Consider the following 14,458-nt stretch of genomic DNA (forward strand, 5'->3'; position numbering starts at 1 on the left):
GGGTTGACATGCAGGATAGGAGCTACAGGCCTGACTCGAACTCGGGGTCCTACTTGGAGGATTATTGCCTCCTTACATGGAGTGCAACCTAACCGCTAGGCCATCTGCGCCCCCTTAAGTTCTATTGTTCTTGCTGCATCGGCAGCTATTTAAAAAACTAGTTATAATCACTTATCACGATATGTTGTTGTGTTTATCTGGACTTGTCAGGTCAGTGTATAGCTTACATTCAGTGGAATGAGAATTTTTTGACGAGGAATTAGACAAATACGCTTGCTAAGATTTGAGTTTTTTTGCAGTGTTGTCTGAAGTCTGAATCAGAAAAGGAGGCGGAAGCTCTACTATTAAAAACTTTGTTTTAATTAGTCACTAAATAATTAGTTACAAAATTCTTTGCTGTGCGCAAAAACTGTGGATGCAATGCTAAATGATAGCTGTGTAGCATTAGCATTAGCTACAGCTGCAAAACCAAAACAGAACTAAACTTTATTCATCAGCACAGAACAGCCGCTTCAGAGGATGGATGAACAACCGTTGACACTTGACACCCATGGGCGTCAATAGTCAGCTTGCTAACTAAACTTAATGAATAATTGTGCACTGCCCATGTGCCATTCTTATGATTGGTTTGGAGAATTTATTATGTCATTTACAGAATAAATATGTGAGTTTTACTCACTTATTTCACAAACGACAGAAGAGGTTTCCAAAACTAGAAATGCAATCATTAGAAATGGGAATAAAACTCATTTCTATAATTTTTAGTACTTACTGTTACGTACACCAGACCACATGTTGCGTAGAAAGAACGCTGCTTGGGTTTCCAGTGGCTTAAAAAGTTGCAAAACAAATCTCTCGGAGAATCCAGGGATCAGAAAAAATCATCACTAACTCGTGTCGAGCATTCCTGCAGGCCGCAGAAGCAAAAACATGAGAGAGGTGAAGCAGAGGAATGCCTGGCCTCAGGTGATGAGCAGTCATAAATTCATTAGTGAATGTGAAGCGGGCTGGTGTAGAAGAATGAATGCTGGTGCGTTGATAAACCAGTTGACCCTGTCAACTTGGCATCTGTCATGACCTCAACCTGGGGTTGCATTAGATGAGGGAGGGCTGAGGGACAATATTTGTTTAAGCTGATAACAAGGGGTTGTAGAGGTTGAGTGTGTCTCTGTGTGTGTGTGTGTGTGTGTGTGTACATGTTAGTGTTTTGTTTATCGTGCATATGTGTGACTTTGGGAAAGACAACATGTGAGAGATTGTGTTTAAAGGTTTGCAGGAGAGCATGCTAGGTCATGGATCTGTTCCTCTGCTCTGCTGATCATTGGCACTCTTGATTATTGATGCATGTGTGGCCTTCAGTGAGCAGCAGCGAGCCTAATGGCCTGCAGCAGCTCTCGCTCGGCGTCATTAACATTCCAGCTGTGGAGATTTTGGCATGCATTGAAAAGCATGACAAGACAGCTACACATCTCTCTCCCTGCTCTCAGCACACTCTGTCATTTTTCTGAAGAGGTACAGGCTCCTCCAAGGTGATTAAAAACAACCTGAGTGGTTTCAGATCATTCCTGACAGATTATTTCTCGTCTCGTCTGCCTGCTTGTCACTCAAACGCACCGTAACAGTGATTTGTTTGTACTGTTTTTTTCCCCCCCTCTTACAGAGACACATTCTGCTGCTCCTGCTGCTGACTCAACCATCCAGTAACAGGTAAAGAGTTATTCTCACTGATCCCTCCCTGACATGCTATTTGTCCCCCAGGCCAACATTGCGCTTCTTGGCAGATCCTAATAGATACATTTAGAGCAATTATCTGACTGATATTTTACAAGGACATGTGAGGTGTTTTGATGGAGCCTTGCAGAAACATTACATGAAACCTCGCCGTTGGTAGGTGTTGGCACAGGCTGACATTTAGCCGGGCAAGCCTTGTGCTGTTGCACTAAGTGTTGACACTTACATTATTGCAACTGTAGACCTAACTTGAGAAACACCATTTTGCAGGAGGAAAAGCACGCTGATGTAACAGACTGCACGGCTCCATCTATGACCCATTAGGACCTTTTTACATTCTTAATGGAGGTCTTATGAAGAACAGTTTTTCAGTGTGTACTTAGTTAACATGCCAGATTAATGTATGTCATAAACTATAAAACATTTCAAATGTAAAAATTTGATTTCAACCAGTTAAAACATACATTTGTATGTTATTAAATATCAGTCACTCTTTTTCACCTAAGAGAATCACCTTAAGGTAGGATGTTTAAAATTTTCCTAAACATCTGGTAGAAACAACTACCGGACTGTGTCACCCCCTAAACCACCGCTGTCCTCATTCATGCACGGCCTGCTCCGACCTCCACCTCAGTAGCAAGGAAGTGTGGACAACAGGAACGTGAGGAACACAAAAGAGAAATCCTTCCTGCATATTATCCCATATGCTCATTTGTAAAGCGTCCCGAGAACAGTTGTTATGAAACAATGCTATACAAATAATGATTAATTGATTGATTGAGAAACTCACTTGTAAAAACCTTGAATTCAAGTTAAAATAAAAATAATTGTAGCAATCTTGAATTGAATTGTACTAGTGCGAGCATAATTATCACTCGTTGCATTTGTATTCTTGCATGCAAAAATTAATTTAGGTTATCTGAAGTGTAAAAAAACAAGTGATCTGCAGTAATGATTTAGTTGGAGATATCATTGATTAGAAACACACAGATCAAAGTGTCATAATAGTCATGTGGACTTGTAATTATCACACCTTTAAATTAAATCGTCTGTAATTGGGTTTGAATGGATATTAATATTAAAAGCTTACGAGCTGTTAAAGAAACCTTAGGTAATTTTAATAAAGATATTGAAGCTGCAGAATTTCAGACAGAGATATACAATCATCTACATGCTCTTACAAACACACATTAACTGAAGCTGCAGCCAAAAAGAATCAAGCAGGTATGTGAAGGTCTGGCAGATGGCAGCAACTCTGGATTCCTCTGTAGCTGTTAATCATAGTTGTAATTACTGTTTTACAGTTTCACCGTATGAGAGACAATCAGTCGTGACAGACAGCAGGAGCGAAGTGTTTTATGTCTCCACCAGACGAGGACCAGGGTGTGCATGTGTTTTGCATGTTGTTTGCAGCTTTCTTAGCCCCACCTTTTTGGTTTTTAATGAGCCCAAATCACCTCCATGAAATAAAAACTCCACAGATTCAAATGTAGAGCCCAACCTGTTTTTTCACGCAGAGAATACCACTCAAAGTGTCAACAACATAATGCAGGAAAGAATGTGAAGTTACAAAAGAATTAAGAAAACATTTTATTTTACATAAACTGTACAGATGACATTTATTTGACTAAATGATTCTTAGACAGAAACTAAAAATAACTTTCTTATTAAATAGAAAACTGAAACAAAAATAGAATTAAAGATGAAAAAAGAAGCGTTGCTTATTGTACAAAACAGAGGATGAAAGTAGAGCAAAGAAATGAAATCATATATCGTACCCTGATACAGTGGTAGGCCTATTGCAAATGATCAAAACAGTATTGTACACAGTAACTCAATGGCCTTGCCATCTTAGTACAATAGCTAAAATCTTGGCCTCTTTGGTTCCATTAATTAAGTAAAATACATTTGAAACAAAATTCAATTTTCTTCTATAAAAATAACTTTTCAATGGCAGTTTTTGTTTCACTAATCCCGCAACTTTTCAGTGCAAACGTCACAACAATCATTCGCTTTGGAAAGGAGGCGAAAGATTACATTTCAAGTATTGATAAAGAGTCGAGGACTTAAGAGAGAAAAGAAGGAGATAAAGAGAAAGATGAAGAGACGATTCAGTCTAAGAGAGCATGTCGAGTATGGGTATAGGTTACTATACATTGCATAGCTCATGTGGCACTTATTTAGTGATAGGACAGGACACTCAGTACCCCTTGGAAGGCAATTCTTTATACAAGTGCTATTCAGGGTGTGCATTTCAGTTTCTGCAAGTGCTGCACTGCACTGTGGCGACCCAAATGGGCCAAAACTAGAGTCTCTGCATCCACAAGCCCACTCCTACTGGGCATAAAGGGAGTGGGAAGAAGCAGTTCTTTCTCTGTTGGTCCAAGTGCACAAGTGAAGTGCACTTATGACATCTATCTTCACCTGGTTGTCATGGTAGCAGGGCCTGCAGCACTCTTAGGCAAGAAGTTGAGGTGGAGGCCCATAGTCAACAGCAAGAGTGACAGCAGCAGCTCTGCAAAGGACTTTTCTTTTGCCTTTCTTCGGATGGTGTAATCCTGCAAGGCATTAAGCGCTGCCGGTCTAATTCCATCAGAGAGGAGAGTCAGACTGTGTCTGTCGGCATAATATAGGGAAGTGCTGGTGTTCTGAATTGTATAAGCTGATGTATTGTCAGTGCTTTATGAAAACAAAGTCTGTCATGTGCTTAAAGTACTTAAGAGGTTTGGGGGAGCAGTGTTGGGAGCATGGGGGTGAAGCCAATAATGCCATCGGCTGATCCTGTCACTTTCCTTAAGCGCTTGTTATCTTCATACAAGAGGAGATGATGAGCCATTATTTTTGACTAGAAATGGCAAACTAGAGCAAAGTATCATTTGGTGATTATCATTCCCTTCTCGTCTTGTTGCTGACCGGCCGTCGCCAAATGGACAACACTCGGACAGCAAGCATGTCACTCTGATAAATACACACACTCGCACGCACACTAGAAAACACAGCCATGCACACATGGACCAATACTGATACTTGCTTGATTGTACCAGTGTGCATGTCGCTTGCACATACAGTAGGTAAAGATATATTGTATATGTGTACCGTACAACAATGTCCTGTTTGTACAAAAGGCCTTTCTGATTGTTCCAAGTTCATGAGAGGTCAGCGGGGACTCAAGCACAGCCACACTCCTCCACGATCATGTTGGGCACGTCCCTCTTTACGATGTTGTACTCATCGTCAAAGTAGAGCATGGACATAGTACTGAGCTTGGTTGGGATGCAGCAGGAGTTGACTGAGCCGGGGCTCATCCCTCTTATGCGATACTGGTTAACTACTGCGGTGTGGAAGGATGAAGCCGAGCCCGGTACGCCTGCCATGTAGGCCGGGCAGCTGCCCTCGCAGTAGTTGCCGTAGTAACCGGCTGGGGCAATGATCCAGTCATTCCAGCCAATGAGGCGAAAGTCAATGTAAAACTGCTGCCGACAGCAAAGGCCCCCGCTAGTGCCATCACACTCCAGCCCCCGTTTGCGAATACGGTGCTTCCCGTCCACCTGCCGAGCACGGACAACCAGGAACGGCCGGTGGGATGGGTCACCTGGGTCCACCAGCACGGGAGAAACGCCGGATGTCTCACAGCCGTCACAGTGAACCTCCAGGTCCTGGCGTCGACTGCCTTTTCCGAACACAGCCCGCACAGCTTCAGAGAGAGGGAATGTGTGCCAACCACTGCGTTTCAGATCCACCCGCTTCTCCACCAGTGCCCAACGACCTGTTCCCCCTCCACCACCACCACCACCACCGCCTCCAGGGCTTCCCTCTGCACTGCTGGCAGAACCGGCCTCTTGGTAGTGGATCTTGACTGTCACCTTCCTCCGGAGGCCCTTCTCAGGACCAGCTGGCAGCACACGGAAGTAGAGCCACAGGTTAGCCTGGGACACGTACAGGTTCTGGTTTCCCTCGTTGGAGACGAGGAAGAAGAGACCAGACTTGGAGGATGTGTGCTCATCTGTTGGAGACAGAAAAATAGGAATGGTTTAACTCTCAGTGCCCTATTCATATATCTACATATAAGTAGACCAACACCAATACATAGATTTAATCATGCACCAAAAATACATTGAATGGTTGTATGTTCACTTGGGTCTCTGTAGAAGGTCATTTCAGGTAACTCTAGTATTGTTACAACAAAGATTGGCGCTTTCTCCAATGTTTGTTCTGACTAAGACGGTAAAACCAGCAAATCATACTGTAGAAGAGATTGACTCAATAAAAGAAGAATGACACATTTTCATCAGGAACCAATCAACAAACATATTTCCAACCTCCTAAAGAAAAAAAAAGGTGTTTATACCAATAGCATCTCTATTTGGAACTCAATTAAGCTAGCTTTCCTTAACAGTGCCCCCCAACTCTTATTACTGCTGAACTGCCTGTATAGATCACTCATGCTGCAGGGAGACAGGGTAGGCGCTCCCACTGAAAAATCAATAAACTTCACAAATTCATTAAGGTCTGAGCTGGGCTTGCTCCCTGCAGAAGATTAGTATGTCATCAGCATAAGAGCGGACATTAACACGTTTGCCAAGGCACTCGTATTTATATGGAATTAATTAAATTGGTAAAAGCACACAGCCCTAAGGTGATCCTTTGAAGGATGAGGTAGAAGTGTGACAGGGTCAACTTTTTGAGCTCTCCCTCATTATCAGAAGAAGTTTGTTCTGTTAAAAAATACCCCTAACTCCAGAGACGTTCCAACTTGCTTTAAAATCCCCGGAGACGACAAGACCGCTTCTAAACAAGTTATTTAATCTCAGAGCACTCTGACATGGCCTACTTTGAAGGCCATGGGAGACAAAATTGACATTGCCACTAAGTGGACCTTGTTCTACTACTTTTTTGTCAAAAACACAAAAAGGCTTAAGATTGTTTCCCGTCTTAAACACAAACACAACATGTTCTCCCATAAAAAGCAGAAAGTGTCCACACAAAGGGCACAGCTCTGTCTTTAAAGGGCTGTTTTCCCTGGTGTTTTCTCTGTTCACTCTCAATCACTGTGTCAGGTGACCTCTGTGGCAGCTCCTGATAGGCCAGCTGTGACAGGCCAGTTCTGGGATCAGGCCCAGTTGGCCTCAGGTCCAGCTTTGTAAGTGACAGGGGCCAGAAAAGAGAGAGAAAGGTGGGTAGAGAAGGGAGGGAGGGACAGGGAGGAGAACAGAGAAGAGGAAGACCAAGGAATGGAGGAAGGATGCAAGTGGGATAGGTGGGAGGGTTGGCGGACATGGCCAAGGCTCCCGGGGGGTTCATTGAGTTCAGTGTTAGTGCCCCCCCTCCCAAGAAACCCCACCCCCACCCTACCCCACCCCACCCCTTTCCCCCTCCTTCCAAGTGTGAGCACCCTGAGAGTGACAGCACAAAGCCCCCTGTGAGGCACTGGGAGACAGCCGCGCTGCAGCAAGCCATTGAAACGCGTGGCTTTCCAGCAAAAAGCATGATGAGGCAAAAATAAAAGCCATTTACATGACACTGGCCACTTTCTGCAGTAGCACAATGAAGAGATCCCGGGAGTCTTAGGGTGGCGATGGGCTCTCCCTGGCACTATTTTTTTTCTAAGCCTAATGATGTCTTCCAAATTACCCCGAGGTAACTTGAAAGGTTTCTATTTCAGGAGATTTGGTACAATGTGCTCAAGCAGAGCAGCGCCTTTGAAAGCGGCTAAATTACTTTGTTTGCCGACTGATTAGTGTGTGTCAGTGTCAACAGGTGGCCACCAAAGACGCCCCCCCCCCCCCCCCCCCCCCCCCCTCTTGAAGGCGCCTCACGCCTCTTCCTCCTGTAAAGCATGGCTTTACATTCACTCAGAAACCTGTTCAGACCAGCTCTCCACTCAAACATGTCAGCTGGGAGCTCAAGCACTTACACTACACTACACACACACCTTTGCATCCATCCATGCGCACACACACACGCACACACACACAAACCCTGCCCCACATTAAGCAATACATCAATGAGCCTTCTCAATACCAAGGCCTATGGGTAAAGTATCAAGTGCATTGTGAGTACATATTGAAATCTATCTGAATGGAATTACATAAAAGAATCAGCTGAACGCCCTCTCCTCTCTCAGTGCAGTGAGGTCTTACTTGCCTCAACAGCTACAAACTCAGAAAAGAATTAGTCTTACATTTGCCAGCACACAAGTCAATGAATTCAGCCTAAAATTACATGCAATTACATGCATACTCAGAGAAATCTAGTATCAAAACTGAGGAGTATTACGGCATTTTTTAGGGTTTCAAAAGTTTTGGATCGCTCGAGTAGATCACTTGAACCGGCAGCATTCAAACTGGCATAAATGGCTTCATCCAATTATTTCAGGGCAAATGTGCCTGATCACAGTGCATCCACTAAAAGTGCATGCTTTATCACTGGCATGCCTATGGGGCTCTCTTTGGAGGTTTCTGGACACGTACAATGGTAGAGGGGTCCCTTGGATGGACTGAGAACTCGCTGGAGAGATAATATATCTCATCTGACCTTGTGAGGTCACGAGATCCCTCACAAGGAGCTGGGGAAAGTTGCAGATAAGAGTGATGTCCCCAGATAAACAAAATAGAATAGACGGATGGAAAAATACAAGACTCGCAGAGCTGTGATTTAGGATTCTGCTACAGCAACATAAACACCATCGTCACCCAATAAAAAAAACAAGCCTCAACTCTGGGTTACTTTGGTGACTACTCTGGAGCTTTCCTTCGTGTACCACCTACTCTCATCTAGAGCCGAGTCTGACGTATTTTGACCACTTTTCCTGGACAGTGTAAACTCTTAAAGAACATTAATTATATATATATTAATTTTGTGTAAAGTAATAAGATCACACTTTAATTTAAAAGGTGTAACTTAGAGTAGTTTCTTCTTTGGGTCCCTGGTGATCGAAGTCCTTGTATGTTAAATGTGTTGGTAAGATAAAGGTCAAACTTTTAAAGTCAAAGTATTAGAGGAAACTGTAGCCATGACAACCGGCATTCATTTTAAAGATTGTACGATATGGTCAAAAGCTCCAGACCAGCTACCAATTGAAGCCATCTGACCTAAACGTCTCTCAGCATCCTACAAATACTCACTAACCCTCCATCACTCTTTCACACTTCTGTTTCTTTCTTCTCTCTGAAGGGTCTTTTGGGGATTCATCTTCTCCCAGGTGCTACAACTCATGCAGAAACTTCCCCTTGCAGGCAGCGTAATGCCTCTGGGTGAGTTTGACACCTTGCAGATCAATCTTTTTCATGAATAAATTTAACACATAGTATAATTTGTGTTCCTGGTGAAATGGACCTCGAGGAGACTACTCTTTCCGCCATTGTTTAAACTTAGTCTAGACCTCCAAACACAGATATGTGTAAGATGGGAGGATTCTGATATGTTTCACTTCTGCAGTCTATATTTTTCAATCGACAGAACTGATCACATAACTTCTTTAGTATTGGAAGCTCAGAGAAACATCAGTACCAAATCACTTATTTCTACTGAGGTCCCCTCTGAGAAGCACATCTCACTTTACATCCAAAGTGTTCCAAACAATTTGAAGCTGGCCCCGACACGCCTCGCCTGACCCCGCAGTGGAAATGTTGCTCGAGAGTGTCGGCAGCCAGGACACCTGGGTGGGCTGCTGTGGATAAGGAGCTGCTTCAGCGTGTCCCCACCTGCGCCACCAAGTCAGAGGAGAAGCCATGGAAGAAGGCAGCTACAGAGCTCATTACTCAAATCTGCTGTCGACACAGACCACACGCCGTGGAAGGACAAGGGGTGTGGCACGGAGCGCTTGTGGTTCTGACATGAACAGAGAGAGGTGTGCAGGCCTATTGCAGCAGCAATACCTCACGCCCGAGAGTCTCAGCACTCCAGGAATTCCACAAAGAACGAGGAGGGAGGGAGGGGAGGAGAGGATGGAGAGGCAGGTCGCTGGACTTTTGGATGGAGGTTAAAGCCACTGTGGTAAATACACTTTTGATGTTTAAGCTTCGCAACAAGGCCATTTTTTTTAATAAAGTTGCATAAATCATTTACACGATCAGAAGCCAAACAGAGGCAGCCAGGAGCCATTGACAAGTGAAACACACACTTGTGAGTGAATGTGGAAAATGTCTGGAGCATGTCCAGGATGGCCATGACTGACAGCTCCTCATGAAAGACTTGTGTCCTGAAGTAAACCTGCCAACCCGATCCTCTGGAGGAACCGGACTGGAGTTAATGACCTCCCATAATGAAGTCTGAATTCTTGGACCACTCACCGGGAGTTCAGTGGGTCCTAACGGCCACAGTGAGCAATCAAGAAGTGCTGATCTGCACTTCCCCGCCTACGTCTTCCCCTCTCTCTCTCTCTCTCTCTCTCGCCCTCCCTCCTTCCCCTCGCTTGTGTTCCCCGCTTCGCTCCTGTGGATACGGGACACCGAATCCCCCAGCATGAACCCATGGGAGCATGTCAGGGGAGAAAGGAGACTGGCATCGTCCTCCTCACCTGCCCAGAGCTGCTTGACAGAACTCTAACTGCTGCACTACAGCAACCAGAGATAAGAAAGTGGCTCCCTGGCTGTGAGCACGTAGTTAACCCTGGGATGAGGGGACATGAGGTGACCTAAGGCACAACAACACCTATCCACATCCATTTGTTGGCTCGCTGTTGGCTAAACATATGCCAACCTCGCCCCCCTAACCCGCCTTCTCCTAAACTGTGACAACAACAATTCAGGCTCCCTCATGCTTGGGGGACCAGCTCTCCTGGCTTCAGAGCTTTCTGGAGACCTTGCCTCCGAGCCATGCCCCCTGGCTGGCAGCATCCGATCTAGAGGGGGGCGTGAGCCAGCTGGCCAGGAGGCAGACGGGTCTAGGGAGCAGGGACCCGAGCCAGCTCCATGGTACAATGCCACACAAAGGCTCAAAGGTGCGAGGAAGAATAGAACTAGGGGGAAAAACAGAAGGAGAAGAAGCAAAGAGAGCCCAGCGAAACTTTGGATCTACAAAAACATTCTTTACAACACTGCAATATGGACACACACACACACACACACACACACACACACACACATACAGACACACACAACATCAACCCCCATACCCCTCCTCACTCCCCCAACACAAACTCCCCCGCACAAACTCAAATGTCTCATGCATTATTCTGATTTCTTTTGTTTTCTGCACTTTTCCCCCTGCGTAACGTTGACATGTTGCGTTCAGCAGAAACACATAGAGCTCTTCCAATAATTGCCTGGCTTTTGTTCCCTTGTCATGAGGGCGCTCAGATCATTCCCATTGGAAGGTGGGACCCCATTCAGGCTAATTGTAGCAGTAGGGCCAATGGGAAAATACAGGATGGTATGTGTGTGCATGTGTCTAAGCCATCCTATTTTGGTGTCTTTAATTGTATGTTTTCTTTTTGTTAAACTAACAGTTTGTGTCAAAGACGTCGTTCTCACAGCGCTAACTGACAATTATTGGATTCTGTCAAGCCTGGATGATTTTAGGTGCGTGTGTGTTTGTGTGTGTGTGTAGGAAAGGGTGTGTGTGTGACTGTGTGTGTGTGTGTGTGTGTGTGTGTGTGTGCGAGAGAGGGGCATAGAGAGAGGAAAGGGTGTTCTCTTTGGACTTGTGAGAATTAGTTAGATACACATTCTTAGAGGAAGGGATAAATGGCCAATTGAGGGACTTTTGTGTGTATTTAAAAGAGGGCTTTATACATTGGAGTATTGAGTGTGAGCACGGCTTTAGTGATGAAATTGGATTCAGAGGTTCCTTTTATCCCATAGACAACACACATAGGGGTAATTTAAGGACTCTGAGTTGAGTTTCTTTTTCATTTTCATCAGACCAAAACAGCACGGTTTAACACCAGCTACTGGAAATCAAACAGCAGCGAATCATGATGTAATATTATGATGAAAATGAAGACTGCCCTGACTCCAATTAGTTTATGGCTTTTAAAAAAAATGGTAATAATATGATGCTTAGACAGATCACCATGAAAAGCTTTAAAGAATGAAATTTCATCCATGACTTTAGGTTATTAAGACACCTGTATCCCTTGGCTGCCTGTTACATAAAGTCAGAAGGTAAAGGGTTCATGAAGGGGTCGATTTAGATGTGTGCAATGCATTATTGATGATTACCTGACTCGGCGAAGCTGATGATCTCCGAGTTCTCCGCTTGAACCTCGTTGTTGTACGCAGCCTGTCCGTCAAAGCTCGGGATCTCCACTCTGCCGTCTTCGCGCACTTTACCGGCGTGCAGCCTCCTCAGCGCCGTCACCATCGCGGCTTTGGGGATGGGGTGGGTGATGTTGGGTCTGTCCCTCATCTGCAGCCGGTTCAGAATGTGCCTCTTCACCGCCTCCAGGAAGTCTATGTTCACCCGCTCTGTCTGATCCGGCGTCCTCAGACCGCAGGACGCGCACGACTCCTGGGGCGAGCTCTGAGTGTCTGTCCCGGTCACCGAGCTGCAGCCCGCGGAAAGGACGCACGCGACCAAGCAGGACAAAGCCAGGCTGTATACGCTCATTTTTCTACAGTTAAGGTTACAGTCCGAATCCTAAGTAAGAGAAGGATGAAAAAAGATCAAATACACACCGAAGGTAAAAGCTAAATTTAATTCCACTTGTGCTCCAAAAAGTGAGACGCCTCAAGATATCCAGAGAAGCCAATGAGAGCTTTGTATTCCCAAACAGGCTAATTAACTCCAGTCATTATGCATTCAGCTTGTTATCCAACAATGCTTCTTTTCTCTGCCCAACATAAAAGTTCATGTCTGTTATTGGAAAGCGCACTCAGGAGTTTGGATTGTTGACGCGCTTCTGTCACTGCCCGTTCAGGTCAGACTTGTAATCTACCAAAACAAACGAGGTCTCTGAATGAACCCCCCCCCCCTTCCGATGTCCAAACGCGTTCACTGCGCTCTTTCCCATTCAGCACCAAACATGCAGAAACTTTTCAAAACTGCAGTTCCCAAAAGATTAAAAAAAAACAAAAAACACAGTGAGTTCTCCGTGAGTCCCGCGTCTTTTGTGTTTGCGCCTGCTGCTGGGTACCGTGTCCGGTGCGCGCGGTTCTAGTAGATGAACAGCTCCGTGCGTCCTGCAAGATGCTGCTGCTCACTGAGACCCTTTTCTGCCTTTTGCAATCACGACAACAGGGGCTCCGCACACCCAAAGTTTTTATACAGGAGTCGAAACCACGTGGGGATTTCCACCAACTGGGCGCCGGGGATTATTAAGACTACTACGTCTCAGAGCCACGACTGCAGGGATGAAACAAGGTTTTATTATGGTAACATGCCGGCCCTAAAGAGGTTGCATAATTCTACCCCAAAGGCGTGTGTTATTTGACTCATAAAGTGCAGCATAATTTGATCATACATCTTAAAGACCACAGCTATGAGACGCGCAGGTTTAGTGTGGAAACTTTGCTCTCTGTGCAGACTGTTAACAGCAGGTGGTTTCCGTGGGATGGATCTCAGGCTGAACATGTCAAATCAAACTTTTAGTAATGTTGATTAATATTAAAGGACACACCAGACTCCTTCTGTCGCTTTTAACACGTCTGGGTTTCCTGTTATCTAAAACATTTAAATAAAAAAAATACTCAAGATTTGGTGGGTGAATTAGGCTATTAGTACAAAAAAGAATAACATAGAAGATTAAAATTGTGGTTGTGGTGATAAATACAACTGAACAGAAGTCCTAAAGACTGTATCTGGTTGTGATGTTGCATAACAGATAAACAGCGCCATCTACTGGTTCTCTTCTATCATTACATTCAACTTAGATAGATGTATGGAGGATGGATGGATGGATGGATGGATGGATGGAGCTAGATTTAAAAACTTTGATAAAAAGTACCAAATACTTGAGAAGTCCTGCTATCATGTACTGCTCTTTTTTACACTTAATTACTTTTTTTTCTCTCACATTGTAGCATGTTTTGTTGCGTCTGAGGTCTAAACTGCATCATCTTTTTTCATCAAATAAATCTGATTGGTTGAAAATACCAGAAATGTACATTTCAATTATTTTCATTTATTTGGAACAAATTTTGAAAGTAAAATAAAAATACACATTTCAAACAAAGCAAACAGCATTCAGAGCATACTTTCTGTAGTGGCTCGATTTTATTCAGAACTTGTACATGTTCTACCCCTTTTTTCTTTTTAGCTTTCTTTTTGAGTTTGATATACTTTATTAATCCCCACAGAGAATTTTGGGTTTTACACTCACGCTATGCATTAGAGATGTCAGGGTGGGGCTGCTCTGCTATGCAGGGAGTGCACCAAGGCGGATGGGGGTTTGGTGCCTTGCTCAAGGGCACCTCAGCAGTGCTCGAGAAGTGATCTGACACCTCTCCAGCTACCAGACCAACTTCCATATTTTGGTCCGCATCGGGACTCGAGCCGGAGACCCTCCGGTTCCCAACCCAAGTCCCAACGGACTGAGCTACTGCCTCCCCTGCAGTTAATCCAAGGACAAGCTTTACAAAATAAAGTCAAAGAATACAGATAAAGCAACAAATATAATGTATTACACACATTAATAGGTAGACTATACAGACCTTACAACTGATATTGATTCAGTTTTTCTCATTGACTGTTTGATTATATATTTGTTAAATATGTTGTTCTTGAAAATGTGTTTAAACTTTCCTAATGTTTGACATGTTTTTATTTCATCACTGCAGCTGTTCCA

At 44.3% G+C, this 14,458-nt stretch overlaps 1 protein-coding gene across 1 annotated transcript; it reads right to left on the minus strand.

The window, feature by feature from the left end:
* Positions 1–3,292: 3,292 nt before the first annotated feature.
* inhbb (inhibin subunit beta B) lies at positions 3,293–13,412 on the minus strand. The gene is made up of 2 exons (XM_061053997.1): positions 11,895–13,412; positions 3,293–5,734 (listed from the first exon to the last, which is right to left on the minus strand). The coding sequence occupies exons 1-2, from the start codon at positions 12,280–12,282 to the stop codon at positions 4,899–4,901; spliced, it is 1,224 nt and encodes a 407-aa protein (XP_060909980.1). The 5' UTR covers positions 12,283–13,412; the 3' UTR covers positions 3,293–4,898.
* Between the last annotated feature and the right edge of the window lie 1,046 nt (positions 13,413–14,458).

The sequence above is a fragment of the Labrus mixtus genome, chromosome 13, assembly GCF_963584025.1.
Source record: "Labrus mixtus chromosome 13, fLabMix1.1, whole genome shotgun sequence".
Lineage (NCBI taxonomy): Eukaryota > Metazoa > Chordata > Actinopteri > Labriformes > Labridae > Labrus > Labrus mixtus.

Excerpts from the sequence above, each read along its gene's own strand:
- inhbb (XM_061053997.1), bottom strand. The coding sequence starts at position 12,282 with ATGAGCGTATACAGCCTGGCTTTGTCCTGCTTGGTCGCGTGCGTCCTT. Across the intron at positions 5,735-11,894 it reads CATCAGCTTCGCCGAGTCAG|ATGAGCACACATCCTCCAAG; the intron begins GTAATCATCAAT and ends TGTCTCCAACAG.